Genomic DNA, 26,160 nt, shown 5'->3' on the forward strand with positions numbered 1-26,160 from the left:
TTCCGATCAGCATATAAAATAAAATATGAAGAACCAAAAGTTTATGCTTTGATTACCTTACAGGCAAGAACAGCACTCTAATATTTCAAGTTCACTTGTCAAGTTCAAGTATAACCTCTGGTCTTCGCTTACTCTTGTTTCTTTTCTTCCATAGATCCTAAACTAGTTCTCAAGATACTGAACATGCCTGTGCTCTGCGTTGTCTTTTCGCTAGCTATTCCTCTTATTTATAATCTGAAAATTGAACTATGATTTTTGTCCCTTTTTCGCCCATATTTATGACTGGTGCCTCATAGTCATACGTACATGCATACATAATTATACTATTATATACATATTATAAGAGTGGTGCCTCATAGGTACTTTTTCTTTGTTCTTTGTTCTAGTGTTCTTTTATTTTATATTTCCGCATTATTCATATTGTCTTATAAAGTGTTAAAAGACTCAAACCAGTACCAACAGTTTTGTTTTCCTTTCCAAAAAAGAAAAGGACCATTTAGAGGCCGTTTTTCCTTCTTTTTCCTCATATTTAACTCTTGTAGCCATATACGTTTTGTTGTCATTATCAGTGTGCACGTATCTAATTTATTATATTCTCTTTAGACTTTGTTGGGCTGATTGTAACCTCTGTACAGGGGTATATTGTGTTAAACAGACCATGGGCTTTCGTTCAGTGGCTAGAGAAGGCTACAATTGAAGAAGAGTGAGTTTTTTCTTGGTTGATGGTTTTGAATTGTTTGAGACATACCTTAACTATGTATCTAAACCATTTCCTCGCTCTATTGCTGCAGATACATATTGATGGCAGAGCCTGATCATGTATTTGTGAGGCCTCTCCCTAATTTGGCACATGGAGATTATCCTGCTGGTTTCCCATTTTTCTACATTACGCCTGCTCAGCATGAAAAGATCTTGAGGAAGTTTTATCCCGAGGAAAATGGCCCGGTGACAAATATTGATCCAATTGGCAATTCCCCTGTCATTATCAGGAAGGTAACAATATTGGAATTGCTTGTTTAACTTATGGCTTGATCTTGCTCTGGTAATGGACATTGTATTTTGTCTTTGGAAACAAAACTTCTGGAGGTATGAGATAGAAAGGATTTTTTTTATTTTTTTCGGCATGGAGATTCTCCTTCTTTTCCCCTACTTTACCTTTTTCATTGTTGTTTTGACCATCTCTACCACAACTGTTTTTACAGTTATTTTCGTCATTTACATGTGCTTGAGAAAAAAAAGAAGAGTCTAACATGCGGATTCATTAAGTCAGGACTTGCTGGAAAAGATTGCTCCTACCTGGATGAATGTTTCTTTGAGAATGAAAGACGACCCTGAGGCCGACAAAGTTTTCGGATGGGTGCTAGAAATGTAAGCACAGGAAAACAAAGGGATTGCATAGTTTACCATTTTCTCAAATCTAGCTGGTAGTGGTATATTTATTGATCCATTTTTGTTGAACAAAGGTATGCCTATGCTGTGGCATCTGCTTTACATGGGGTGCAGCATATTCTCCGGAGGGACTTTATGCTTCAGGTTTGATATGTAACCTAGTGAAGCTCTTTTATTATAATTTGGTTTACCTTTCTTTCCATTTATGAGAAGAAATGGGACAAATTTTGTCGCATGTTTACACAGAAGCTTTTCTAATGAATTCTTTTCTTGTTAAATTTTCAGCCCCCGTGGGATTTGGACATTGGTAAGAAGTTCATAATTCATTTTACTTATGGATGTGACTACAACTTAAAGGTAAAATAATATCTTTCCTACTTTCTATCATTAGCTTATGATAAGTTGCTATTCCAGTTATGGCTTTCTATATTCCTTTTGTATTATAGTGATGTGATCCTGTTTTTTAATTTTTTTCTTTAAATTCGCTCTCTAAATTTTGAAAAATGATTCCCATCTATAATTCATTTACTATCATTATTTTTAAAATATTGAGAGAGCTGAGTGCTTTCTAAATTTCGAAAAATGATTACCTCTCTGTAATTCAAAATTAGTACCTGCATCTAAGGCTGCTTCTTATGCAGGGTGAATTGACATATGGTAAAATTGGTGAGTGGAGATTTGACAAGAGATCATATTTACGTGGACCTCCACCAAAAAATCTCTCGCTGCCACCACCTGGGGTTCCTGAAAGTGTGGTATGTCTACAGTAATATGTTTATATTTGAAAATTACATATGTTTAGTTTTCAAAAGAATAATTATGTTTGGTAGAGGGATTCGTTCCCGATTCGAATCATGATTCATGGTTCGCTACAGTATTTTTTCTCATAAAAAATTTACGTAAATCAAAAATGATTCAAATCACATAGTTTGAATCCTCCGGGAAACAATCGACACAACCAAATCAACAAACCACTCAACAAAACTCGGCAAAAATGATGTTCAGTTTTCACAAACCCAGACAAAACCAAAATCACCGAAAAGGAACGCTTCCATCAAAGATCGGAGAGAGAAAGGATCTGATGGTGACGATTTCCGCGATGAAGGTGACCGGAGTGGCTGAACTAGATCGGCGTCATCCTCCATTTGTGATATCCGAGCTTCGGACGGCGGATGAGACTATAGACTAGGCTTCAGGAGGGGAAAGGAGAGCAGATCCGACGCCGGAGAAGCTTCGGTCTGATTCCGATGGAGACAAAGCATATCCGAGCTTTGCAATGACGGCACGATGCCTCGTTCTGTGAGATGACGACCTCGATCTACAATCTCCGTCAAAGATCACGGAGATCAAAGCGATCTCCGCCGCTGTCGCTGCTCGAACTCGCGACAACTCCAGTGGTGACAAGGTCGTGCGTCGCCGGAGATCATGGCGATCTCCGTCATCGTCGTCCTTGAACAACGAACTAGAGATTCAGCAATCTCGTTGAGATGAAATAGAGAGAAGGTTATTGTTGGTTTTCGAAACGTTTTCGAGTGCAAAAACGTGGTAGCGTGAGTTGTGTATAATAATAAATTTTTGTAAAACTTTTTAAATAAGCTATAAATTATTTTAATTTATGTAATAATAAATTAATTTTATTAATTTGTGATAATAAATATCTTGCCAATGATTATGACGATATTTTGAGGTTTTTGACTAACGAACGATTCTTATTCCAAAGTTTTTTTAGAATATCAAAGTCTTTTTCGTTTACTCTTTGAAATTCACAAGACGATGAGTATCTGCTCAATGTATAATTATCAGATTACTTAATAATTTAGTATTCTTTCACTATTAACGCATGTATGTGAAAGAATTGAGAAAATTGATAGAATTTTTCTTTTTCTTTTTCTTTCTCTAAATTTCGGCCAACTTAAGGAATTAGGAGGTCAAAATCATCTTCTCCAATTCCTATTATCTCTTATTTATAGAGCATAAGGAGAACTCTTTTACATGTAGACAAAATAATAGGAAATTAGTAGTTATTATATTTTTAATCTCATTAAAAATGCAATTTCCCTTTTAATTTTGAAAACAAACTTTCCTTCTCATTTACTAAGGGGCCCGCAACACAATGTAAGAGAGAGAAAAAAAATTCCTCTTTAATTCGGTTTTCAATTTTAGTTCAAATTCAATTCTAAATAAAGTAACACTTTACTTTCTTTTTTGAATTTAGAAAACTTATCAAACAAGTAAATCAGATTACTTGGAGAGCAAGCAACTAAATCCCAGTGAGATTTTTCCCTGTATCACACGCCCCCTATGGTCCCACCACAGTGTGTGATAAAATAATTAGAGGAAGCTTTGGCTGGTGACCATTTTCTCTACACAGTACCTTGACGAGGTCATCTGTGATGTCCTTAAGTGACTGTGGATAATTAAAGCTAGTATGCCAGGCGTACACTTCATGTTGTGTGTATAGCCCTTGTGTTTGCGAGTTGAGCAGATATGGACGATGTAGGAGGAATACAGTGTGTACCCGAGGGATGTTTGCTGGAGAGGTCCAGATACTGTATTTTTGAAGAAGTCTTGAGACTTCTTTCCTCCACCATGGGAGAGGGTTGAACATCTCTATGAGCTGTGGTCTCGAAGGCCAAAAAAGTCTGACAGAAAAGAAGGAAAAAAGTTTCGTTTCTTTAGAAGAAAGAGACGAGACAGCCCTAAGTCAGACCGATGCTTCAACTGCGGAGAAAAAGGACACTACACAAAGAATTGTCTCAAGAAATCAACCAAGTTAGCCAAAATCATCCAACAGTTACAAGCCAGCTCGAAATTAACTATTCGCGAGTGAAATAAAATCTTGATAATTCATCTTATCTTGCAAATAATATAATGATGACGCTAGGACTCATGAACCTATAATTCCAAGCTCCAATAAATTAATAATTAATTAATTAATCTATTAATTCTAAAAAGTTACTCCACTAAAAACTTAGAATTGCACTCTCAAAATTATAGACATAATTTACTTATAAGAACTTGAAGTGCCCATTTGATATATCACTACATATAGATTGATCATTCATAAATAATTCATAATTAGAGCTTCGTAAAATCCCCTAACCTCTCTAATTACATCTTTATCATTGAGTACTATTAATTCTATAATGAATAATATATTCATAAACCATATTCATGAATACGAGCACGTTACTTATTCAAGTACCGAATCAACCCTCAAGAAAATTATTTATCTGATACTTCAAAGAAGAAGGAATGGATTCCATCTTATATATTAGCATTCCCGGCTATCCATTTCATCATGTTTCTAAAATACAAAGAATAGGATTTAGGATCTCAAAATCCGTACTGAGTAAGTAAAAAAACACGAATCTACAAATAGGAGTCTCCTAACAACTCAGGATTAAGATCATTCTATATATGACCATCGATAGACTAAAATTTTGATTTTCTATATTTAACAGAAATTATCAGAAAATCAAATTGTGTCAGTGTCCCAATTCTACATAATCTCACTATGCATAATATACTTATTCAATATCCCTCTATATTAATGATGCAGATAATACCATTTCATTCTTAATGAGAATGACATGTATTAGTAATGTTTTAATTAAAGATTCTAAAACTTTAATTAAATTCATTACGAACATCGTTTCGATCATTATCCTTAAATATTATCTTCTCGTATATAACACGTATATACAATATTTAAAGTTATATAAATAATCGTGAAATTTTTAATGATATTCATAAAGTATTCAATAATACATGCACATAAATAATGAATAAACTATTTTATTAATCAAATAATAAAATATCCTTATTATATCTCATACTTTAAAGACATCATTTTCAACAGCTATGGGTTGTCCAATAGAGAGAAAGGGGTGAAGAAACAGCTGAAGAGAGAGAGGAAATTTTATATTAGGGTTTAGTGTTTGGGATTAGGTCCGAAAAGGATAAAATTGGAAATAAAAATTTCTATGTAAAAAGTGAAGTAAGAATATGCTATAGTTTTCTATCATTAAGAAATTATGCTATTTATTTTAAATATAGGTGTGAAATATGTTAAATGATGCATTTTTCCTTTCTTGTCGAGTAGGTCCATGATTGACGACTAGTGGACCTTTTTTATTTATTTAAATTTTTTGGTACAATACAATTTTTTAATCCAATGAAGAACATAGGGAAAATGCATACCATTTAGTATTCGACTTTATTAAGATAGGTCCCTTGTGTTCGGAAAATTCTATAGAGGTCTCGTGCTTTTTTTTTTTTTTTGCTACTCGAAAAAGAATATGATAGTGAATTTTATGTCCTCTGGCCCCTTTGGCTATTGAGGTCTCTTGTTGTTTTTAAGAAAAATTACTCACGGTTCTCGGTCCTTTCTATGAGACAAATCACAATTTTATCATTTCAATCTAAAAGCTTAAAAAAAAAAAAAAAAAAGATGCTTCTCTGGTGGACTAAGAAAAAACAAATTGTCAATAGTTTTATGTTTTCAGCCGTCAAATTTGTATTAAAAATTATATATTCTACATATTTTTTCAGTTATATGTGATTTTAATTATATTTAATAGTCAGAAATTAGGTCTTACTAATAAAGAGATCTTATGGGAAAAACTCCTCAAAAATAAAAGGCCTGAAATTGAAAAAAAAAAAAAATACAACTTTGAAAGACAACCCTTTTACTTGAAAAATAATATTTTGAACAAATGGGGCAAAATCATAATTTCATCTTCCAAAATAGAGGTATGAGATATTCGGGTGATATTGTTTTTTTGAACCAACTTGATAAAATGCTAAAGTACAAACGTTCCATAACGACTTTTTTCCCCAAAAGAAGATGGAATACTTAAAGCCGAGACTTAAGAGCATATATTCAGGGGATTGATCATTTCAACATAGCACTTTCCTCGTCCAAATTTCCCCCGCTAAAGTACAAAGTTACAAGGACAGGCTTGAACATATTTACTTCATCTTGAAGAAAAAAAGAAAACACAGTTTTCACTGTCTTCACCGTGCCTTGGGGCTTTAGCAAACACATTTGAACCACAACAACATTGATATCACTTCTGAATCTCCTTTTCCCTCTCGTATGACTATTCTGTTCTGTCGCATTATTGTCCCACTTTGTGATCACATAATTTTCAATAGAAGAGAAAAAGGAAGAAAAAAAATACAAGCTTGTCAACATCCAATCTCAACTTTTATCCAAGAAAAATTCAAAACTTCCATCTGCGCGGGGTACAAGAGAAACAAAAATGAAAATCCAATAAAATGAGGTAACCTTTGCAGAAACATATCAACTGTGTTTGAAGTTCTTTTTTTTTTTTTTTTTTTTTTAATGTTTTTCGAGAAAGAAAAAATGAAAACAGGAGATAAACGACATTTGGTATAATTAAAAATAAAAAACAGAAATAAAAATGGTTTTGTAATTTAGTGTAAAATGTGACAGAAATGAAAAACGACTTTTAGTTATTTTTTATTTTTTTATTTTTATTTTCTCCTCTCTTGAGTAGAGAAAGAGAGATATTAATAGATTTTTTTATACTGAAAATAATCTTTTGATAAACCTACTAATCGCATTTTTAAAATAATTTTTGTCTGAGATTGAAAACGTTTTCATTTTTATTTTCATACAAAAAACAAAATCATTTTGAAACGAGTTTCAAACACATCATCACTTGCTAAAAAAATGAAAGCATACCCATGTGCAGGTATGTGCTGCATGCTTTGCTCAATATGATGTTAGCCACTATAACACCACAGAAGAAACAAAATAAAATAAGAACTTAGACTATGAATTTCTTGTTCTTTTGCTTTTGTGTTTCATTTTTATGAGCATTTTGGAAAAATGGAAAACATGGCTTTAAGATGCTGAAGAGCCAACAATCAAAGGAGAAGATGGCGGAAGAGGCCGCCTGGTTCTGCTTCTACCTCTGCGAGTTGTAGCGGTAGAAGGAGAAGAAGAGGCTGAAGAGGAAGAGTTTGAACAAGGCAGACCATTTGACTCACTACTTGTCAGATTCTTCTTCTCTCCTTCCAAAGGCTTGTTATTATTGTCTTCAATCCTATGATGTCGAACTTTAGTTGAGTTTAAAGTCACAGGAAGAACACAGTTGCACATGAATCCTGCAATATTACATAATTTATCTTTAATGCACATACAAAAAGTTAGAGCTTGTTTGCTTCATGTGTTTAAACTCATAATTTTGATTCTGTTACGGTGTTTTTCTTTTATAAGAAATTTAAATTTCAAATGCTAAAATTAATATTACTGATTTAAACGCATGAACCAAACATGTTAAGATATCTCATAGTCCTGAATAACATTCTCAATTAGGTAATTTTTATGTATTTATATGGTGTTTATTACTAGTGAATTCTCTCTCTTTTCCTTAGCAACGCTGAATCACGTTAATATTGTTTATTATGTGTTCTCTTCTCCCTTTTATTCCTTTTCACTAATTTTTAATAATACAACCCAAAAGAAAACAAAAATAATAATGTCTACTATCATTTCAAATTTTTTTTAACTAATTAGTTGAACTAACTACTCAATTGGTCTAAACTAAAAAGGTCAAAGTGGAATAATAATCATGTAACTAGGAAAACACTGGTAAGATTAAGAATCATATGTTACCGAGTCTTGCAAGGCGATTAACCCAACTTGGGATTGGATTTCCAGTCAATCTAATGCAAGCCTCATTGCAGAAATGGTTGCAGTTTTTGGTGATCAAGTTGTAGGCATTTCCTTTGTAATCCTCTGCAAGCTCTTCCATGGCTGCTCTTACTTGTGCAGGTCCCATATCCGTTTTCCCAATCAAAATTGTTTTTCTGAATGTGAACCCATCACACTGTTTGGGCTCTCCTTCGAAGATCCCAGTCGTCGAATGCTCATGTGCTCCAAATGCGTACTCAATTCCATGAACTGCAAGCAATACATTTTTATCAGAATTCTTTTGAAAGTAAATAATCAAAGTTTAGATTTGATTGGAATTGGGAAACAGAAGAGACTAGAGAGTTCAAATATTGAATTCTGAAACCCAAGATTTGCTCTTTTGTTTTGCACATTCTCATCAAACAAACAATCAAAAAAAGAAAACGAAAAAAAAAAGAAACCTTTTCAGATTCTCACTTTTCACTAAATCTGGACTCTATTCTGTTCGAGTGAAGCCAGAATTTCCCAAAAACAAAAAGACCCAACAAAGAAAATGTATTGCAAAACTGTTTTCCGATGATTAATCAATCAAATTCGAATTCAAATTCAGATCTAGATTGCACCATCCAAGGATTTAGAGAACCATTAAAAAAAATCCCAAACAAGAAAATTATATGAAGAAAGTACAAACCTTGTACCCCAGAATGGTAAACTCCGAGACCAAGCCAGTAGGCGTAGCCATTAATGGGTGTCAGATCATAAACATTGAGGTACACTGGCACAGATCCCGTTTCCTCATTGCTGCAAGATTTTCTGCAAAACATTCTCTCTCTCTTTCAAAAAAAAAAAAAAAAAACCACCAGTCCTTTTCAGCTCCACAGTGGTTTTCCCATTACACAAGAAGATTAATAAAAATCGGGCAAAAAAACAAAGAAAGAAAGAAAAAGAGACTTGTGTGTTTATAAAATTTTATATATATGTATATATAGGAAAAGGAATGAGAATCTTCTGCTAATGGGTTCCACCGGCGGGCAAGTACTGGAAGTGGTGCTGCACTGTCTATTTTTCTTTTTCCTTTTTCGGAGTATAGTTTGGGTGTTGATGGATATATAATCCTATCTATAAGAATAATAAAATCTGGGTTTTTTGAAAAAAAAAAAAAAAAAAGGGCTTGGATTTAGTTGGAATTACAGTAATGATTGAGATTAGTTACACCCCCGATTCTGTGAGCTGGGTTTCATTTCATTCCTTGTTTGAATTTTTGAAAATTTTTTTTTTTGGGAGAAAGTAACGTACGCAATTATGGTACATAGTGGATGCGTGTCATATTTTATTATGACCTGTAATTAGTGGGATTTATTATTTTTGTGAATTTTTTCTTTTTGAGTCATAAATCCAAATAAATATGAGGTTTCGGATGCATAGGAAGAGGAAGGGGGCCCAGCCCAGATAAGAAGTGTATCTATTATTATACTATTAAAAACTAATGAAAGCTCATAATTATTTATTGCATTTATTTATCCCAAATTCCTAATCTTCTTGTTGAATGGTTATTGGCTGATGTTGACCCAAGAGTGAAATGGGCATTGAATTATCGAAGAAATGGATTTAAAGATTATAGAGGATGGATTGTCGTGTTTAGAGGAGGTCATAATCATGTCTTGTAATAGCCTTTGCAACCTTTGCAGGCTACACTAACAACTGTGCATAGACTGGGTAACACATGCAAATTTCAATTTTCTTTTCTCTTTCTTTCTAAACTCATATCAATAATTATTGAGGGCGAGAGCGAGAGAAGGGTTGAAGTAAGGTTCGGATCGTGGTTCGTGGTTTATTATAGTATTTTTTTTTATAAAAAATATACATAAATTAAAAATAATTATGAATTATAATTTTAAATTAATGAACCAAATATCCACTAAAGTAATTTTATAATTTTTGAGGGCTAGATCTAAAATATTTTAAATGAATGAAAACCTACATTGTAAATTAAGTTGTTTTGAAAGAGTTGATTTATTGCTTATAGAGTTTAAGGTATCATTCAATTCGTTGATTCAAGTTTATCTTTTATATTCTTTCATGAGAGTTTCTCTAGTAGGTCCTTACAAATTGAACTACCTAAAAGTCTCTAATTATTGTTGTTAGATTGATGCGGTGCAAAAAAATCTTATTTGTATGACGCGTTAGAAACATCTCAAAACCAAATAAGATATTTTTTTCAGTTTTCATGGAGTCCTTTGGCAATGTTAGATTTAAACAAAAAAATGTGTTTTTAGGGGGAAGCGGCTCAACGAACAAAACTCGTCGTTTTGCCACGATGTGAGATGTTTTTCAGGGAAATTTCATCGTTTAGGCCTTCAAAATAGCAATTTTTTTTTCATTTTTAATAATTTCCATTTTTGTAATAAGTTTAACCTAAGAAATTCGAATTTCAATTTTAATTGCGTTTCTTTTTTTTTTTTTTTTATGTCGGGTAGTTTTAATTCTTCTTTCCAGTTCAAAATTTTCCTTCTTTAGAAAATTTCATATTTTTATTATTTTTATTTCATAATAGGCTAGTTTTCAATTTTCATTTTACCTATACATTTAGACGTCCTTTTGTAATAAAAACTAGTTTAGTTGAATAAAATTTTGAGTTTTCTCTCAATTTTATCTTAAATTCTGGTATTCTGTGTGAATCAACGGTTTTTGAAATAGTTTCTCAGGTATATTGTGTGAATCAACATACTAACTTATTTACCACTTTATTTTATTGTTTCATTTTTTTCGTTAATTAAGCTTCCGGTACATCATAAATTATTTTTATTGCATACTTTTTAAATATGATTTGATTTTCACCAGATTTAATAGTCAGAAACCGATAGTTATGATTTTTTTGTTTATAATTAATTGTTTAAATATAGATCTATCTATTTTCGTAATATTTATAATTTTTTCTAGAATAAATATAACATTTTATTCAACTAAAATATTAATATAAGTATAAATTCCATGAAGATACCAATATCGATATAGTCTCTTATATTAAACAAAAGATACAAGTTTAAAGATGAGCATTTTACTCGTAAATGTGGGTACCCCTTTGAATAGAACAGATATAAGGGTTCTTAAACAGGGATGGAGGCGGATATAGAATTTATATTATCCCCGAATCGAAAGCGGGGGGTGGGGAAGATGAAGTACCCCCGCCCCACCCCTACCCCGATATACATATATATTTTAAAAAATATTTTTAATACAAATATATGCTATATATTATACTAGTACTTAAAAATTATGTACTTAAAAAAAATTAAAAGTATTTTACTATTTTACTATCTTAAAATACCTTAATAATTTATAAATTTAAAAGATATTAGTGTTATGTTGATCAATTTTATATTTAATTGGTCACAATATTTTTTTTTATTAAGTAAATGGGTAAGTATAAGAAAAGATATTAGTGTTATGTTGATCAATTTTATATTTAATTGGTCACAATATCTTTTGTTATTAGGTAAATGGGTAAGTATAAGAAAAGCTTGCTGGATGGGAATTTCCGACCCTGACTATGACTTCGGAGTTATAAGGGCAGGTATATGATGCAAAGGTGAAAACAGAGGTAGGGTGGTGGAAGGATACCCGATCTCATTCCACCCGATGCGCATTCTTATACAAGTCATTGCTTTTACCGAAAAATATAGATGAGTTTTTTATTGCACAAGCTCTGTAAAGATAGAAATTAAGCTTTAATGCTCTAGTAAAAAAAAATCTTCAATTCTTTTAAAATCTCCTTCGTTTGAAGTATAAAACTTTTTTATTAGCGCAATAATAAATTTGATGTCAATGTTTGTATGCCTAAAATTGTTCGTATCTACTAGAAATTATACATTTAACATAAAACCATACAAAAACGACACAAAAAATAACTTAAAAGAGAAATACTAGCGTGACTCTTACTATCACTTTTTTTTTCACTTTTTACATTAATTTTTTGACACTTAAACTTCACTAACATAAAATAATTATTATTTAAATAAAAAATAAGATAATAAAGTACACATGTCAAACAATAAATATAAAAAATAATAAAATGAGTGACAAAAAAAATCACGTTAGTTTCTCCAATCTAAATAGCAAGATTAAGATCTGAGTAGCCAAATTCATTACTACTAATGTAGAATGAGATTTAAAAGTATCAATATCTGTATGCATTATGAAGCTGTTAAAACTACAAATTAGAAAAGAAAAAAAGGTCGTCGGAGAGAAGAATCTACAAGAGAGATGAAGAAAGGAAGAGAATATGAAAAAAGTAGAATTTAGGGTCAAATTGCTAGCTTACAACATTTATAATTACAATTTATGTTTCAATTTGTTGAAATTTTCATAATGATTACAATATATATTTATTCGTGATCTAAAAAAGCTTTTATATTCAAAATTCGAGCCAAAGTTTTTTATTTTTTTTATTTTTTATTTTTTTATTTTATGCAAACAATAACTAAAGAAGAGAAAGTACGTAAAAAAAAAAGTACTGGAATCTCTTACCTAACATTCAAGGATCGATTTTCATTATACACGTTGAGGTTGGAAATATGTCTCTTATCAACTTTTTTAGGACTTTTTAATAGATATTAGTAAAATATGCGGTTTCATTTCATGCGTGTGACTCGTTTAAAACTATAATTATATAAATTGTCAGATAAAAAGAGAAAAAAAAAAGATAAAAGAAATAAGGGCAAAAAGTGAGACTTTTTTAGGATTTTTTAATAGATATCAGTAAAAAATGCGGGTTTCATGGGTGTGACTCGTTTAAAACTATAATTATATAAATCGTCGGATAAAAAGAGAAAAAAAAAGATAAAAGAAATAAAGGCAAAAAGTGAGAAAAAATCTGAAATAAAAGATAGAAAAAAAACAAAAAAAAATTAAGAAAAAAATTTGTGTAAAATGTTTCGCAATTGAAGCTGAATTTTATGAGGATCACAAGTAAGTTCATGTAAAGAGTATGAACACATTTGAAAATAAATTAATTTAACAGGGAAATTAAAAAATAATATTTCAAATAACTGTAAGAAAATTTTTTAAATGAGATATATTTGAGAATATATAAAAATTAAAGATTAAAAGATTAAATAAAAAAAAGGAAAAAATGAAGAGAAAAAGAAAAACTAAAAAAATAAAAATAAATAAATAAAGCTAAGAAAGTGAAATGAAAAAGGTAGAAGAGTAACTAAACAGGAGCAACGAAACCTCTGAAAATCCATTCTCACTTTTAGGAGATAGAGTAGATATATGTAAACTAATTATATCTATATGTAAATTAAGGGTCTGTTTAGTTCATTAATTTGAATTGGGATGTGACTTTATGTGAAAGCTTTTACTGTAGTAAAAAAGTTAGATGTGACTGTTTATGAAAGCTTTTTACTGTAACAAAACTCAAATTTTAAACTCGAATCGGTGAAATGAACGAGGCTTAATTATGTCTATATACATAACACTCGTGTATGTGACTTAACTATGCGTGTGTTCAAATTTGTCAAACGGTATAGCACAATGATTTTATTGCTTGAATTATCGGATATGGTTAGAAGGAAAAAAAATGACAGTTTTGATGGGATAATCATTTGAGAATTCAAAAGGGAAAATCATGAGAGCAGTTATTTTTGAGATCATTGACCAAAACTGTAAGAACGTAAATGTAAAACAATATCCAGATGCCTAAGACGGTAATATGGTTTAGTGGTATTGGAGTAGAGGTTGCAGATTTGGTTCCATCTTTTAATACATATTTAAAACGGTTCAAACTGTACTGGCTTGTGACTTGACTTTGAGGAGTTTTTCGATATTAGGATGGGGTAGAAAATTATTGACTTGTTTTTCAAAATTCAAACTTGGGCAGCCTTTTTTCACGAAGATAAAATACACGTCTCCTTTAGATTGATAATATATAATTAACAATACGACGACATATAAACTGTAGAAAATTGCTATGAAACGTATTTTGCATACCTATAGCATCACTCACATCTGACCATACGTTTCATCACATTTCTGGTAGTTGAACATAGGCCCTTTGTAGAGTCCTTCAGTTTTACGCTTGCAATACGAATATTGACAAGCAAGAGAGTATTCACGCACATTACATTCGATGCAAGAATTGAAGTCTATGGAAACATTCATTTTATGAAATAATGACTTTTTAAAAAAAACAAAACAAAACAAAAATAATAAATATAGGGACTTAGATTTTACACCTTGTGATGGAATCGGGTGTGTAACTGTTACAGTTAGTAGATGCCTGCAACCACTTGTGAAATAATGACTTTAAACAAGTGCAATAATAATAAATTTTTTAAAAAAAATAAAAAAATACCTCTTATAATAATAAAAAATATTATTTATATCACTACACTCAAAATAAATAATTATTATTAAATTAATAAAGACAAAAATAAAAGGCCACGATGGCAGTCAATTATTTAAAATCATAAAAATAATAAATTTTCATAAATTCATGATAAATCATGTACTTTTTCTTGTAAATCTAAATTGCGGTTGTTATAACTTATACCTTTTTCAAAGTTATTGTTAATTTGTTATATAATGACAATACTAAGAGGTAGGAGACAACTACATAAGTTGTATTGCGGTAATAACAATTGCACCAAAAGTGTGTGTGTGTGTGTGTGTGTGTGTGTGTATATTTGTGTGTGTGTGTGTGTGTGAATAAAAGGTATGAAGACGATGAACAACCATAGCTTCCCTAAAATTTTGGTCACGGGAAGCAACTTCTCTAAAATTTGATCATACAACCTGGAATCAGTCTTTCACTTCAGTGGGGCGTACATTAAATTTTTTTAATAAATTATTTTAATGTGGGTATATAAAAAAATATATTTATTTTAATGGAGGCATATATTATTTTAGTGGGAGTTTAAGTGTAAAATTTTAAATTTTTTAAAGGTAATATTTTTTTCAAAAAATATTTAATTGGGGGCAGTAGGTTCCATTGAGCTATACTTAAATCCGCCACTGTAAGACCTCCCTACGTACTAAAAATATCTTATCTTATACGAGAAATAGAAAGTATCACTTTAGTCCATTAAGGATTAACAAACATTTAACAAGTAGTGTGAAATAATCTCGATTGATTTTTATAGGAGTCGAGCTTAATAGTTCGTTTGATAAATAAGTTCAAAATATGGTGGTTTAAACTTTTATTGTTTCAAATGAAAAGTTTGATTACATGATTTGAACTTAATTCAAAACAAAGAAAACACGGGGGCTTAAACTCAAGTTATTAATGAGTTGTTTGAAAGCTATACTCAAACTTAAATTATCATTATGTTATAATGTTTTTTTTCTCACAAAAAAATTTTGAATTCTAAAATTTCCACTCTCGTATAGTTTTGCCCAAAAAACTCAAATCATAATTTAAGCATATCTTTTAAACGAATTCTTAAACTTTTTTAGTTCAAAACATCAAATTCAAGTCTCAAAAAATTTTGCCAATATTCTTGAAACAACTTCTTGATTCAAACCACTTGAACCTTTTTACCCAAACGTTTCCATCCAAAAATATAACTAAGTCAACGTGTTTAGTACGAAAATTTATGTCATAATTCGAGACTCATAATAATATTTTTTTTATAAAAAATACACATAAATTAAAAATGATTCTGAATTCATCAACCAAACGTCTACGTCAAAAGCCACGTCCAGTCCATATCCAACATTATTTTCTTCGTCTTTTTCAAAAGGGCACCTCTCTTGTCGTTTGTCGTTTGCTGCACAAACTGTTAGGCCCGAAAAAGACCCAACAAATCAAAGCAAATGTTTCGCGCCAGAGAGAGCTGGTTTCGAGCCTTGAACCGATTTAAAACGAGGTCGTTTTCCGGTAAGCCCACCGCCACCGGCTCAAGCTCAACCAACAATGGCAATGGCAGCGAAAAGGCTGAGTCCAGTTTGACCAAGTACGACGAGACGTATCGGCAGCTTGACAATCTCGACTTCACGGCTGCCGCCAAAATCCTCTTCACTCATCCTCCCAAGAAGAGGAAATTTGGGTATTTCAAAGCACGCAAATCTCTGCTCATTCGATTTATGTTTTGCATTTTCTGTTGCTTGTTTCGTTGCAAATGTCGTGGGCTTTTGATTGTGTGTTTGTTCTCTCCGGCATTTCGTCGAACAAGTTTTGCGCATGCTGATAGGTGTTCGAAACTTATGCTGAGAGTAGGTAATCGGCTTAGTAATTTATAACTGCGTGAGAAGTTGGAGAAAAGGGCCAATCTCTTTTAAGGTTAAGATTTAATAAACTAGATATAACAAAAAGAAATTGTGAATCCAATCCTACAATGAGATTACAGACTGTTGTTTACATAGGACTAACTTTATGTAGCTAACTTGATGGTTTCTTAGTTGAAGTGGGCTGAGGAGAAAGCATGATATCGTCCATTCATTTGTTCTATCGATTTAAGTCTACTTTTGTTTTGATCCAGTTTTTTTATCTTGAATACTTATTTTCTTTCTTGGCATTTACTTAGTTGTTTGACATGTTCTTCTCTGCTGTTCTTGATCATCAGGATCGATTTCCACCTGGTACAACTCTTCTTTGCCTTGATGCCTTCCTTCGGTATAACATTTTACCAGCTTAAACAGAAATCATCTTTAAAAAAAAAAAAAAAAAATCATTATGGAAAATCATCTTTTGTGTAATTGACTTGTCTGTTGGTTTTGTGCTACTATCTGAAGGAACCTATTTCATGTGTAACAGCTGTATATTTGGTAGCTCAATATGCTCGATATGAGATGAGAAAGATGGAAGAGGTGATCAAACTTTCTTTAATCTTTGCCGATCCTTTGTATGGTATTTTTGTGAATGCAGCTTTGTAATGCTAGATAGGCACAAACTGCCTTTGCGTGTATGTTCTATACGCCTTTGTTTTCATTCATATTGGTCGAAAAAGGCAGTTCGAACTTGATGAGACTCTGTATTTCTAGTTTCATTATCCATATCAGTTATAGTAGATCTTCAATATACCTTTTTAAGTTAACCTAAAATCAATTGACACATCAGACATGCCACAATTACCCTTGGATTTTCTAATGTAGTCAACTGATACACCAGAAATATCTTCTTTCATTTTCATTTTTATAATGTTTTTGCGTGCGTGTTTCATAATTTTTCCATTCTTAAGCATTCAGTTTTTGTGGTGAAAGTTCATGTTAAATGAGATCATACAGTTGGATGTTTCTATTCATGCTTGCTAGTAGCCGAAAGAAGTTTCTCGTTCCTTCCCACCCTTTTTAAGGGCATCCCTGTTTGATGTTTTTCTCTTCATCAAATCACCTTCTCAGGAATTGGAGCAGAAAAAGAAGAAAGAAGAAGAAGAAGAGAAAGCGAAAGAGCTGGAATTAAAAGCTACCCAAGAAAAGGAAGCAGAATCTGTTCCTGAGCTTTTGGAGGTGAAAACAAGACTAGAGAAACTAGAGGAAACTCTGAAAGAAATTGTGATCGAGTCAAAGAAGCAATCAAGTACTGGAGTGGTGAAAGAACAACAAAATGGTAACGAGAAAAAACATCTCGCTGCCGAGACAAGCAGCAGGGACAGTAGATCCGAATCAAATGAATCCAAAGAGAAAGACCGTCTCAGTGGACAGAAATCCGCACAGGGTCAGAAAGACAGCAACCAAAGGGGAGGTATCTCACAAGATGATAAAAGGTGAAAATTAAGCTTCTTCATTTGACATTCTTTTTCTGTTTGTATCTATCTTTGCGTAACATGAAAGAAATAATTTTTGGCGGTCATCTTTCCTCGGTCTAGTTCAGTGAAACATCTTGGAAGAAGAATTTGTTGTGTGACAATTGCCTAGGTAAGAATCTGCCCCGAGCATGTCCATTGGAATGTAAGGATGTATAGAATTTTGTGAGGCTTTCTAAGCAGAAATGTTTAAAGAGTCTACAAGTAAATGTTGGTTGAGCTCGTCACTCATGAGTGTGATTACAAAGAGTTATTTCTAGTTTTCCAAAAGAACTAAGGGAGCTAACGTTTTTTTGGTCACGGCCTGTTTCTACTCAAATTTGAGGAGAGCATAACCATAGCCTGAAAAATTCAGATTAGTTGGGCTCATTTGTTACTAGCCTCCTACAAAATTAAACAGAGATATGGCTTTTTTTTTTTGGTTGAAAGAACAAACATTTGAATGGCTTTAAAACATAGTTTTCACATTCCAAATCCTATTAAGTGGTTAAGTTGGGATGTATTTATAAATTTATACGATGTGAGTAAGACAACACGTGTGTGTGTGTGTGTGTGTGTTTTTATTTTTTATTTTTTATTTTAATTCCTGTTTAGTTTAGATTTAGGATTTTTTTATTTTTATTTTAATTTTTTTGCTCCTTAACAAGTAGTTATAACTCATAAGGGTGAAGTGACGATTTGTTCTATTTATTCTGGCATCTTTTTTCTTCCTGATATCTCATTCTACTTTTGTTCTCCGCTTCACTTGTTTTTTTTTTTCTGAAAGCGTATTGATGTTGTAGTTTGTACCTCATGTCACTGAGAAACGACAGCAACTTGAGGTAAAAGCGACGCGTAGCTTTACGTTCACATTTAGATGCAAAATGCGAACGTAAAATGTAAGCGAGAGCAATTTATGTCAAAAAAAAAAAAAAAAAAAGGGGGGGGAGCAAACCGTTATTTTCCCTTATAAATGTTGCAGTGACATGATGCGCTCTAATCATTATTTGAAATTTTCAATTTTTTTTTTTTTTTTTTTTTTTTTTTTTTTTTTTTTCTGCCAATCAAGTTCCGTTTAAATTTTATTGCTGTTTTTGAGGGCACTCTACAATGTTTTTTGTTTTAGAGTACAACACTTTTAGAATTAAGGGAGATTTGTTAAGATTAAAGTTTAAGGGGTGTAAAAAATATTTCATTTGTTTGGAATTTTGGATAATGGCAACAAATTTTACACGAAAAAGGAAATGTCGGGTGCGTTTGGAACTCGCTTCAAAATAATTTTGTTTTTTTATATGAAAATGAAAATAAAAACGTTTTCAATCTCAGACATAAATCATTTTTAAAAATACGTTTAGAAGTTTTATCAATAGATTGTTTTCAGTATAAAATAACCAATTAATGTCTCTCTCTTTCTCTCTGCTCGAGAGAGGAGAAAATAAAAATAAAAAATGAAAAACTATTAAAAGTCAATTTTCATTTCTCTCTCATTTTATACTAAATTAAAAAATTATTTTTATTTTTATTTTTCGTTTTTATTGCGCCAAACGTTGTTTTAAAAATATTATTATTATTTTTTTTTTGAAAAACATGAAAAATAAAAATGGAATCGACGGTCATTTTTTCAGTTAAAACGACATAAATATGGAGAGTGCCGCTATTGTTTACTTGTCAAAACGATATATTTCTTTAATCAGATTAGATGTCATGAAAACGGCATACCGTTTATTCACCTTGAAGGGAAAAAAAAATCTTTATGTCTGTTAAGGAATGTCGTTTCCTGACTTTTGGGCAACAAGATTTGAAAAGTTATTTGTAACAACAAACTGTAAACGACAACGACTGTCGTTTGCTGAACACGTGCAAGAAGTCGTTGCTGAACAGAAAACGACGGCGTTAGATTGAACGCTAAATCTCCCCTTTTTTCTCTAAACGACTGTCGTTTATTTTTCAAGGATATACGGTTCTTCTACTTTCACTTTAGGACCCAGTAGCTTTGGTTTTTTTACTTTTAGACCTTAAACCCTAAAAGTCCCTAAACCCCAGACAGAGAAGAGAAGACCGGCATTTTTTTGCTGGAAAATCTTCAATCTCTTCCCAAGACGAAAATCCCAATTCAGTTTCTCTCAAGCTTCCTCAATGGCTCCGTTAATTCGACCTTTGAGAAAGCCCCTTCTTTCTCTGTCATCATCATCATCTTCTTCTTCCAAAATTCTTGCTTCACAACTTGAAGAACAACAAAGACCACGAATCTCTCTGTTAAACCCTAAATTCTCATCAGCGCAATCCCCAAGAACTTACATTTCGGAAATGCGAAGATCCACTTTCGAGGGAAACCTCCTCAGGCTTCTTCGCAATGAGATCCGTTACGAACTCGACCGCTCTCCTCTCAACCAGGTATTATTGCCAACTCACTCACTTCTCTATTCTTGCTTGGAGCCGATCCTTGTGTTGATTTGATTATTCATACTCTCTCTGACAGAAAAAAAGACGAGAAATTTCAACCAAGCTGTTTGTTTATCTTTTCTCGAAATCACAAAAAAAATAAAATGTGAATTCACTATTTTTAATTTGATGTTATGCTGGGTTTTGTTGCTTAACTGCTTTGTAAACTAAGAAATAGAAGGATATGTCTGTAAAGAAATGATGGCAAGAATATATTTTTAGCCAAGTTTTACTCTAGTGGTGTAAAGAATTTTGGCATTTGCGGGGTGTAAGTTGTAATATTAATATTTCCTTCTGTTACAGCCAGTTAGAAGGATATGTCTGTAAAGAAATGATGGCAAGACTATATTTTTAGCCAAGTTTTACTCTAGTGGTGTAAAGAATTTTGGCATTTTCGGGGTGTAAGTTGTAATATTAATATTTCCTTCTGTTACAGCCAGTTACAAAATTTGAGTCGTTTTCAGTTGATGATCGGCCTGGAGAAAAATGGATTAGCTTGACTAGGAAATTCGGAGATAAGGAAGACATAAAAATCGAAGCGACAATGCCTGATGGAGCTCTCCCTGGTCCAGATTCCGGTGCTGTGGATGCTGCAGAAGGAGATGTGAATCTTCACATTACCCTGATTGTCAACATCTCCAAGGAAGGAAGTGATAATGTGTTGGAATTTTTGTGTTCAGCTTGGTCGGATGGCCTAGAGGTTGAGAAGCTTTCCATCCGAAAATGCGACAATGTCCTAGATAAGCCTTACGGTGGCCCTGAATGCAAGTACGATAGTTTTTGTTAATGCTCCTTCTGTTGCTTGGGAGTTGGAGGAACTAAAAACAAGCTAAAATTTTAAGTTCAAGAACCCGGTTGAACAAAATATTATGACTTGATTTTGTTGGAAGTATCTGCTTTCTCCTACATTTTAACTATTGATTTCTTTTTCTTTTTTTGTTTTGGATTTTTTTGGTGGTCTTTTCAGGGATTTGGATGATCAACTAGATGATGCAATTCTTGAATTCTTGGAAGAGAGGGGCATAAATGATGAACTTGCTGCTTTTGTGCACGCGTACGTGAAGAACAAAGAGAAAACCGAGTTTATTAGATGGATGGAAACTGTGAAATCTTTTATTGAAAGAAAGTAAGAAGGAAGTGGAGTTTTGGGCTGAGGATTTGATTTTATATAGACTTTTGCTTGTGTTGGTCAATGGAAATTCAACCTGGATGCAACTTCTAGCATTGCATGTGATTTTGACCGGTTGTAATGCCATAGACTTGTGTAAAATTTGACGAAGAAATTTAATAGCTTTCATTATTACCTTTGAAAAAAATTTTTTGGGATAAATTTATGTTTGTAAAGCTACTTTCAGTTATCACCTATTACATGTAAATGCACGTATATAAATAGACACAAGTTAGATCAATATGCATTTCGTGATTGTTTCCATCTTCTGACCTGGTTATGAAGTTCCTAATTCCCTCGTCTACAAATTGACATCAATTTCTACTTCGCTTTACAATAATTAATGAACTGCTGGTTAATATCTCCACGATTTCTTCCCTTCACTTGCCCAATTAAGAGCTTCAAGTTTTAGAAATGCCAAAAAAAAGTCACTGATAAGATGTGTTAATCCTTTACTAAAAGAGATGTAATCAAGCGTGCATGTAAGATTCATAATGGTTCACTTTTAATATAAGAGCTACATTCACTTTTAACTACTGCTGTAGGTTTTTACATTGACGAAGAAGAGAATTACGCCCCTCGTATCTCTTAAACTCATTGTGTTGCTCTCTAATTTTAATTGTGAAAGCAGAGTAGCTTGCCGAATCCAAAGTGTCTATCTCCGCCGCTCGACTGAACTATCTGATGGGAAGCTTAACAACTGGTTACGGTAGCGTAGCTAGGGCTAAGAAAAGCAAGGCAGTCCCTAGACTGTGAGAAAGAAAGCCCTAACACCTAACCTCTTCCTTGAAGACCCTGTATTGTCGGACCAAGCAATCAAGCAATTTGTCTTAATTCTCCTAGTATCAAGTAGTAAGGGATCAAAACAAGGGAGGACGAAGTAAAATGCCAGTCTCTTTGATAGGAGTAAGCTCGGAATTGAGGCCAAATACACTCGTGGGTAGCGAACGGGATTAAATACCCTGGTAGTCCATGCCGTAAACGATGAGTGTTCGCCCTTGGTCTACGAAGATCAGGGGCCCAACTAACGCAAGACCGAAACTCAAAGGAATTGATAGGGCCCGCACAAGTGATAGAGCATGTGGTTTAATTCGATATGACGCGTAAAATTTTACCAGCCCTTTCCAAAAATCAAAACTCGTGCCACCTAATATTTGAGAAATTAGAGTAAGTAAAAATATGCGTGAAAATACCATATATCCACGTAATAACTCTACATTAGGATACTGACTAGGCTTCGTACACCCACTGTAGCTCAAAAAATTTTGTGAGTCATGTTGAACTATCTGACAGCTGTAGATGCTTTGCGGGCCACTTCTTTTCTTGTTTTCTATGTTTATTTCCCAGCGTTAAATCTTTACTTGTCCAATTGGTTTTGCCAATGCCATTAGCTAAAGCAGTGAACTCAATTTTCAATCACAATATGCTCCACTTATCAGAAGAGGGAAAAATAAAAAATGAAACAAAACAAAATAGATTATACGATTCATTGCTAGACAACAATGTTACCAGTCAAATAACGGATAAGATTCCGAGCTTTGTGGCCCTTAGTCTGTCAGCAATGTGCACGAGTTCAAAGTTGATGTCCTATAGTGTTGGATATTCTATGTCATATACTGTCATTTTATTTCCCCTGGTAAGGCCATACTTTGTCATCTTCAGCACTTTATTCACCATCTCTCCAAATAGCTTTTCATACTTAAATAGCAATATTCATGGTATGTTTTTTCACAGCTGGAGTTGAGAATTTGAGTTGTAAAATGAATTTTACATGAGAGAAAATACTGTAGCAAAAAGTTAAATTTGAATTTTTTAAGAGAAAATACCGCAGCAAAAAAGTTTAAGTTGTGAAGAAAACATGTCATGTGTTTCTCAAATTGTGAGAGGCTTATTATGTGAAAGACAATAATTATTTACTACTGTTTAAATATAAGTATATCTATGATATATGAGCAAAATTATTTGGCTCCGCATAAAGAGAGGAAGACCTATCTCTGTTCTCCCTGTAAAGTTGGCTTTACACTATGCGCTATATATATGACATGGAGTCACAAAGCATTTTTTAAATAATATAATTAGTATGCACAGGAGAATACTTTGATAGGATGTAATTGTTAATCATCAGATCACTATAACAAATACAAAATTTTCTGCATAAATAATGTGAAAGTAAAATAATAATCTTTAAACACTAGTGATGCTGATAGAGCATACCGATGAACGCATATAATGCTATCACATACTCATATTTAACGCAGTGTAAAATTTACTTATTGGTATTACGTCATTGGATATGAAGCACTACTAGTGCAAGATGTAATTTTAGATTTGTTATCAATACGTGTCTTAAATTTGCGTTTTGAACTCTATTCTTTAACAAGTGAAGATGAGTTTATTTTAAGTCAGAGCTTTTTGTCAACAGGTCTTCTGCTACATGTAGTATTATACCGCACTCATGTGCCTGATGTTGATTATCTCTTTGTATTTTTTCCCCATTGAAATGGACAAATAATATACTTTTATAAGCAAAAGAGCTTAATCTAAAAAGATTAGACACAATATATAAATCCGGAAGACGACAAAACATCTTTAATCCTTAAAGACTATACTAGTGAGGGAAGACCAAGTCATGCTTTATTTTTCACCTAATTTCGGCAACATGATAGCTCCAAATCTTTCATGTATCTCTTTCCAAGTTTATAATATACATAAGATTTCCAAAAGCCGTTCCTTAATTGAGAGGCGAAATCAATGGTTCCCCAATATTTTAATGGCAAAAAATGGTAAGGAATAAGGCAGTGTAACACAAACAAAATGGACAGCCCAACTGATGTACAGCATGTGGCGAAAATCCAACACTTGAAAAATCAAATATTTCATTTTCAAGACTTTTGTGTGACAGCCGGTTTACCCTATCACAATCCTTCCTAGCTTGATTAATGTTAGAAATTGGATTAAATTAAGTGCCATAATTAAACTTCTTTCAGTTACTTTACATCTTAATTTGAGGAGAGTTATGTTCTATTATTATGACAAACTCCACATTATTAAGTTTGTGAACATCAGAAAGGATCTGGACCCACCCAAGAGATCTTCTTGGTAAAAAATCAAAGGTGATCAAGCTTACTCATTAATATAATAGGATAATATTATGAGTAATTAAAAATGATGTGATGGCATAGCAAAAGGGTCATTATTTTGCCCTGTTCTCACATGGGTTTGCTACACCTACCTCTTTTGAATCTTCAATACATCGGAAGGGATGGTCTATTACTTTAACTGCTGGTGGGTCATAGATGTTGTCTCTTGACAATCACAACCGTCCAAGTTGTATTACATTTTGTGGGCGACCACGTCAATTAATTATGAGAAATGACGATTACAAGCATCCAATTTTGTGCACGTTTTGTGCCCCCATGTCACTATATAATTATAGGATACATGACCTTAATCAGGGAGTCCCATGTTTGATATCTGGTGAACTAAATTGTCATCTACAATTATTACCACCACCAATTTGTTCTTCTTTTGTTTTTACTGTTTGGGCCGATGATTAACTTTCATCAGGATTACTAGTATATGGCATATAGGAGGTGAAATTAGCAAAAACCTTTATATCGAGTGACCTAGCTACTAAATCGCCTAGCGTAAACAATGATCGTGCACGACCGTTCCAAGTCATTTTGTATATTAAAATTTTTACGAATAAAGTTTTCTGTTAAAGTTATATTTAAAATTTTTGAGAAATGCTATATTTTGGTGTCATAGAAATTTAAAACTGAAAACTCGAATCGGTGAAATGAATAACAGCTGCATCAATATTATTTGACTACTACATCCAAGATGACTGTTGCAATCTGAATTTCATCAATCACTCGGATTCCTCTTTTTTTTTTTTTTTTAATTCAATTTAACTTGGGCATATTATCCAAAAATAAACTGCTAATTAAAAGGCAATTAAGGAACAATTAAACCTCCGAGACTTAATGAAGCTAGGCTGTTTTAAGTTTTAACGTATGGAGATTTGCTTTCCTTGTAACCGTCAAACCTAAATTGAAGTGAGATCATAGAAAAAAGCAAATTCAAGTGCTTTGCTTTGTTCCAAGTTAAAAGTCCCAAGTTCACAAAAACAAAGTTAAATGACATTTGGAAATTCAAGTGCTTCAAAGTTGAGAATTTCAGAACAAAATATTCCAAGCATTTACAAAAGTTGCATCTAATTACATAAGTAAACAAGAGGATCTACTCAACAAAAAATGACACTCAATTTGAAAAAGAAAAAAAAAAGAAAAAAAAATTAACAACAAGAGAAATTCAAAATTAAAAAGAAAGAAAGAAAGAAAAACAAAAGATAGTGATTTCTTAGAGCTTGAGAGACAAGTCAAGTTTCTGCAACTCATCTTGCTTAGTCTTCAGATGGCCACTATTCCACCACAACCCTCCAATTTCCTCCGGAGAAAATCTCCGAACAGCATCGAACCTGGCGGGGCCTCCACCGCCGGAGGAGGAGGAGGAGGATGAGAGCCCTCCGCCGGCCTCTCCAGCGTGGAAATTCCTCCCGATTGCTGGCTGCTGATCAATAGGCAGCCTTTGCCAGCCATTATGTCCATAAAGCTGAGAGGAACTAGTACTATTCATCATCATGACGTTGGGAAAATGGCCATAAGAAGAAGGCTTGTGAATCATGGAATGCACCTGAATACCAAGTGACCTGTTGAAAGAGCCATGCAGAGGCAGAGAAGCCATGCTTGAGTATGATGATCTGTAGGGAA

At 32.7% G+C, this 26,160-nt stretch overlaps 5 protein-coding genes across 5 annotated transcripts in view; 3 read left to right on the forward strand and 2 right to left on the reverse strand.

The window, feature by feature from the left end:
- Positions 1-603: 603 nt before the first annotated feature.
- LOC21396662 (hydroxyproline O-arabinosyltransferase 3) lies at positions 604-2,578 on the forward strand (the record flags this gene model as incomplete). The annotated part of the gene is made up of 7 exons (XM_024162884.1): positions 604-703; positions 792-993; positions 1,271-1,368; positions 1,464-1,533; positions 1,675-1,746; positions 2,031-2,144; positions 2,318-2,578. Coding segments are annotated over 7 exons (917 nt in total), but the record flags the coding sequence as incomplete, so codon positions are not given.
- Positions 2,579-7,208: 4,630 nt separating this feature from the next.
- On the reverse strand, positions 7,209-9,001 carry LOC21396664 (deSI-like protein At4g17486). The gene is made up of 3 exons (XM_010093872.2): positions 8,748-9,001; positions 8,039-8,326; positions 7,209-7,527 (listed from the first exon to the last, which is right to left on the reverse strand). The coding sequence occupies exons 1-3, from the start codon at positions 8,878-8,880 to the stop codon at positions 7,265-7,267; spliced, it is 684 nt and encodes a 227-aa protein (XP_010092174.1). The 5' UTR covers positions 8,881-9,001; the 3' UTR covers positions 7,209-7,264.
- A 6,833-nt stretch (positions 9,002-15,834) lies between these two features.
- Positions 15,835-17,764, forward strand: LOC21396665 (protein MNN4). Its single transcript, XM_024162892.1, has 4 exons — positions 15,835-16,104; positions 16,621-16,749; positions 16,923-16,959; positions 17,396-17,764. The coding sequence occupies exons 1-4, from the start codon at positions 15,872-15,874 to the stop codon at positions 17,762-17,764; spliced, it is 768 nt and encodes a 255-aa protein (XP_024018660.1). The 5' UTR covers positions 15,835-15,871.
- A 2,042-nt stretch (positions 17,765-19,806) lies between these two features.
- On the forward strand, positions 19,807-21,536 carry LOC21396666 (uncharacterized protein At2g39795, mitochondrial). Its single transcript, XM_024162874.1, has 3 exons — positions 19,807-20,172; positions 20,657-20,988; positions 21,188-21,536. The coding sequence occupies exons 1-3, from the start codon at positions 19,915-19,917 to the stop codon at positions 21,348-21,350; spliced, it is 753 nt and encodes a 250-aa protein (XP_024018642.1). The 5' UTR covers positions 19,807-19,914; the 3' UTR covers positions 21,351-21,536.
- A 4,214-nt stretch (positions 21,537-25,750) lies between these two features.
- LOC21396667 (zinc finger protein 1) overlaps positions 25,751-26,160 on the reverse strand; it is a 1,328-nt gene continuing 918 nt past the window's right edge. The window contains exon 2 of the mRNA XM_024162891.1: positions 25,751-26,150. Within this exon, the coding sequence (XP_024018659.1) occupies positions 25,751-26,150 (400 nt within the window). The remainder of the gene's footprint in view (positions 26,151-26,160) is intronic.

This window comes from Morus notabilis, unplaced genomic scaffold, assembly GCF_000414095.1.
Source record: "Morus notabilis unplaced genomic scaffold, ASM41409v2 Scaffold410, whole genome shotgun sequence".
Lineage (NCBI taxonomy): Eukaryota > Viridiplantae > Streptophyta > Magnoliopsida > Rosales > Moraceae > Morus > Morus notabilis.

Bases quoted from the DNA above. Each gene is read 5' to 3' on its own strand.
- LOC21396664 (XM_010093872.2), bottom strand. From the start codon at position 8,880: ATGTTTTGCAGAAAATCTTGCAGCAATGAGGAAACGGGATCTGTGCCA. The intron at 8,327-8,747 runs GTTTGTACTTTC...TATTGCTTGCAG, and splicing joins TTACCATTCTGGGGTACAAG to TTCATGGAATTGAGTACGCA. The intron at 7,528-8,038 runs GTAACATATGAT...GTAATATTGCAG, and splicing joins TAATCGCCTTGCAAGACTCG to GATTCATGTGCAACTGTGTT.
- LOC21396665 (XM_024162892.1), top strand. From the start codon at position 15,872: ATGTTTCGCGCCAGAGAGAGCTGGTTTCGAGCCTTGAACCGATTTAAA. The intron at 16,105-16,620 runs GTATTTCAAAGC...CTTGATCATCAG, and splicing joins CCCAAGAAGAGGAAATTTGG to GATCGATTTCCACCTGGTAC. The intron at 16,750-16,922 runs GTAATTGACTTG...TTGTGAATGCAG, and splicing joins TATGGAAAATCATCTTTTGT to CTTTGTAATGCTAGATAGGC.
- LOC21396666 (XM_024162874.1), top strand. From the start codon at position 19,915: ATGGCTCCGTTAATTCGACCTTTGAGAAAGCCCCTTCTTTCTCTGTCA. The intron at 20,173-20,656 runs GTATTATTGCCA...CTTCTGTTACAG, and splicing joins ACCGCTCTCCTCTCAACCAG to CCAGTTACAAAATTTGAGTC. The intron at 20,989-21,187 runs GTACGATAGTTT...TGGTCTTTTCAG, and splicing joins TACGGTGGCCCTGAATGCAA to GGATTTGGATGATCAACTAG.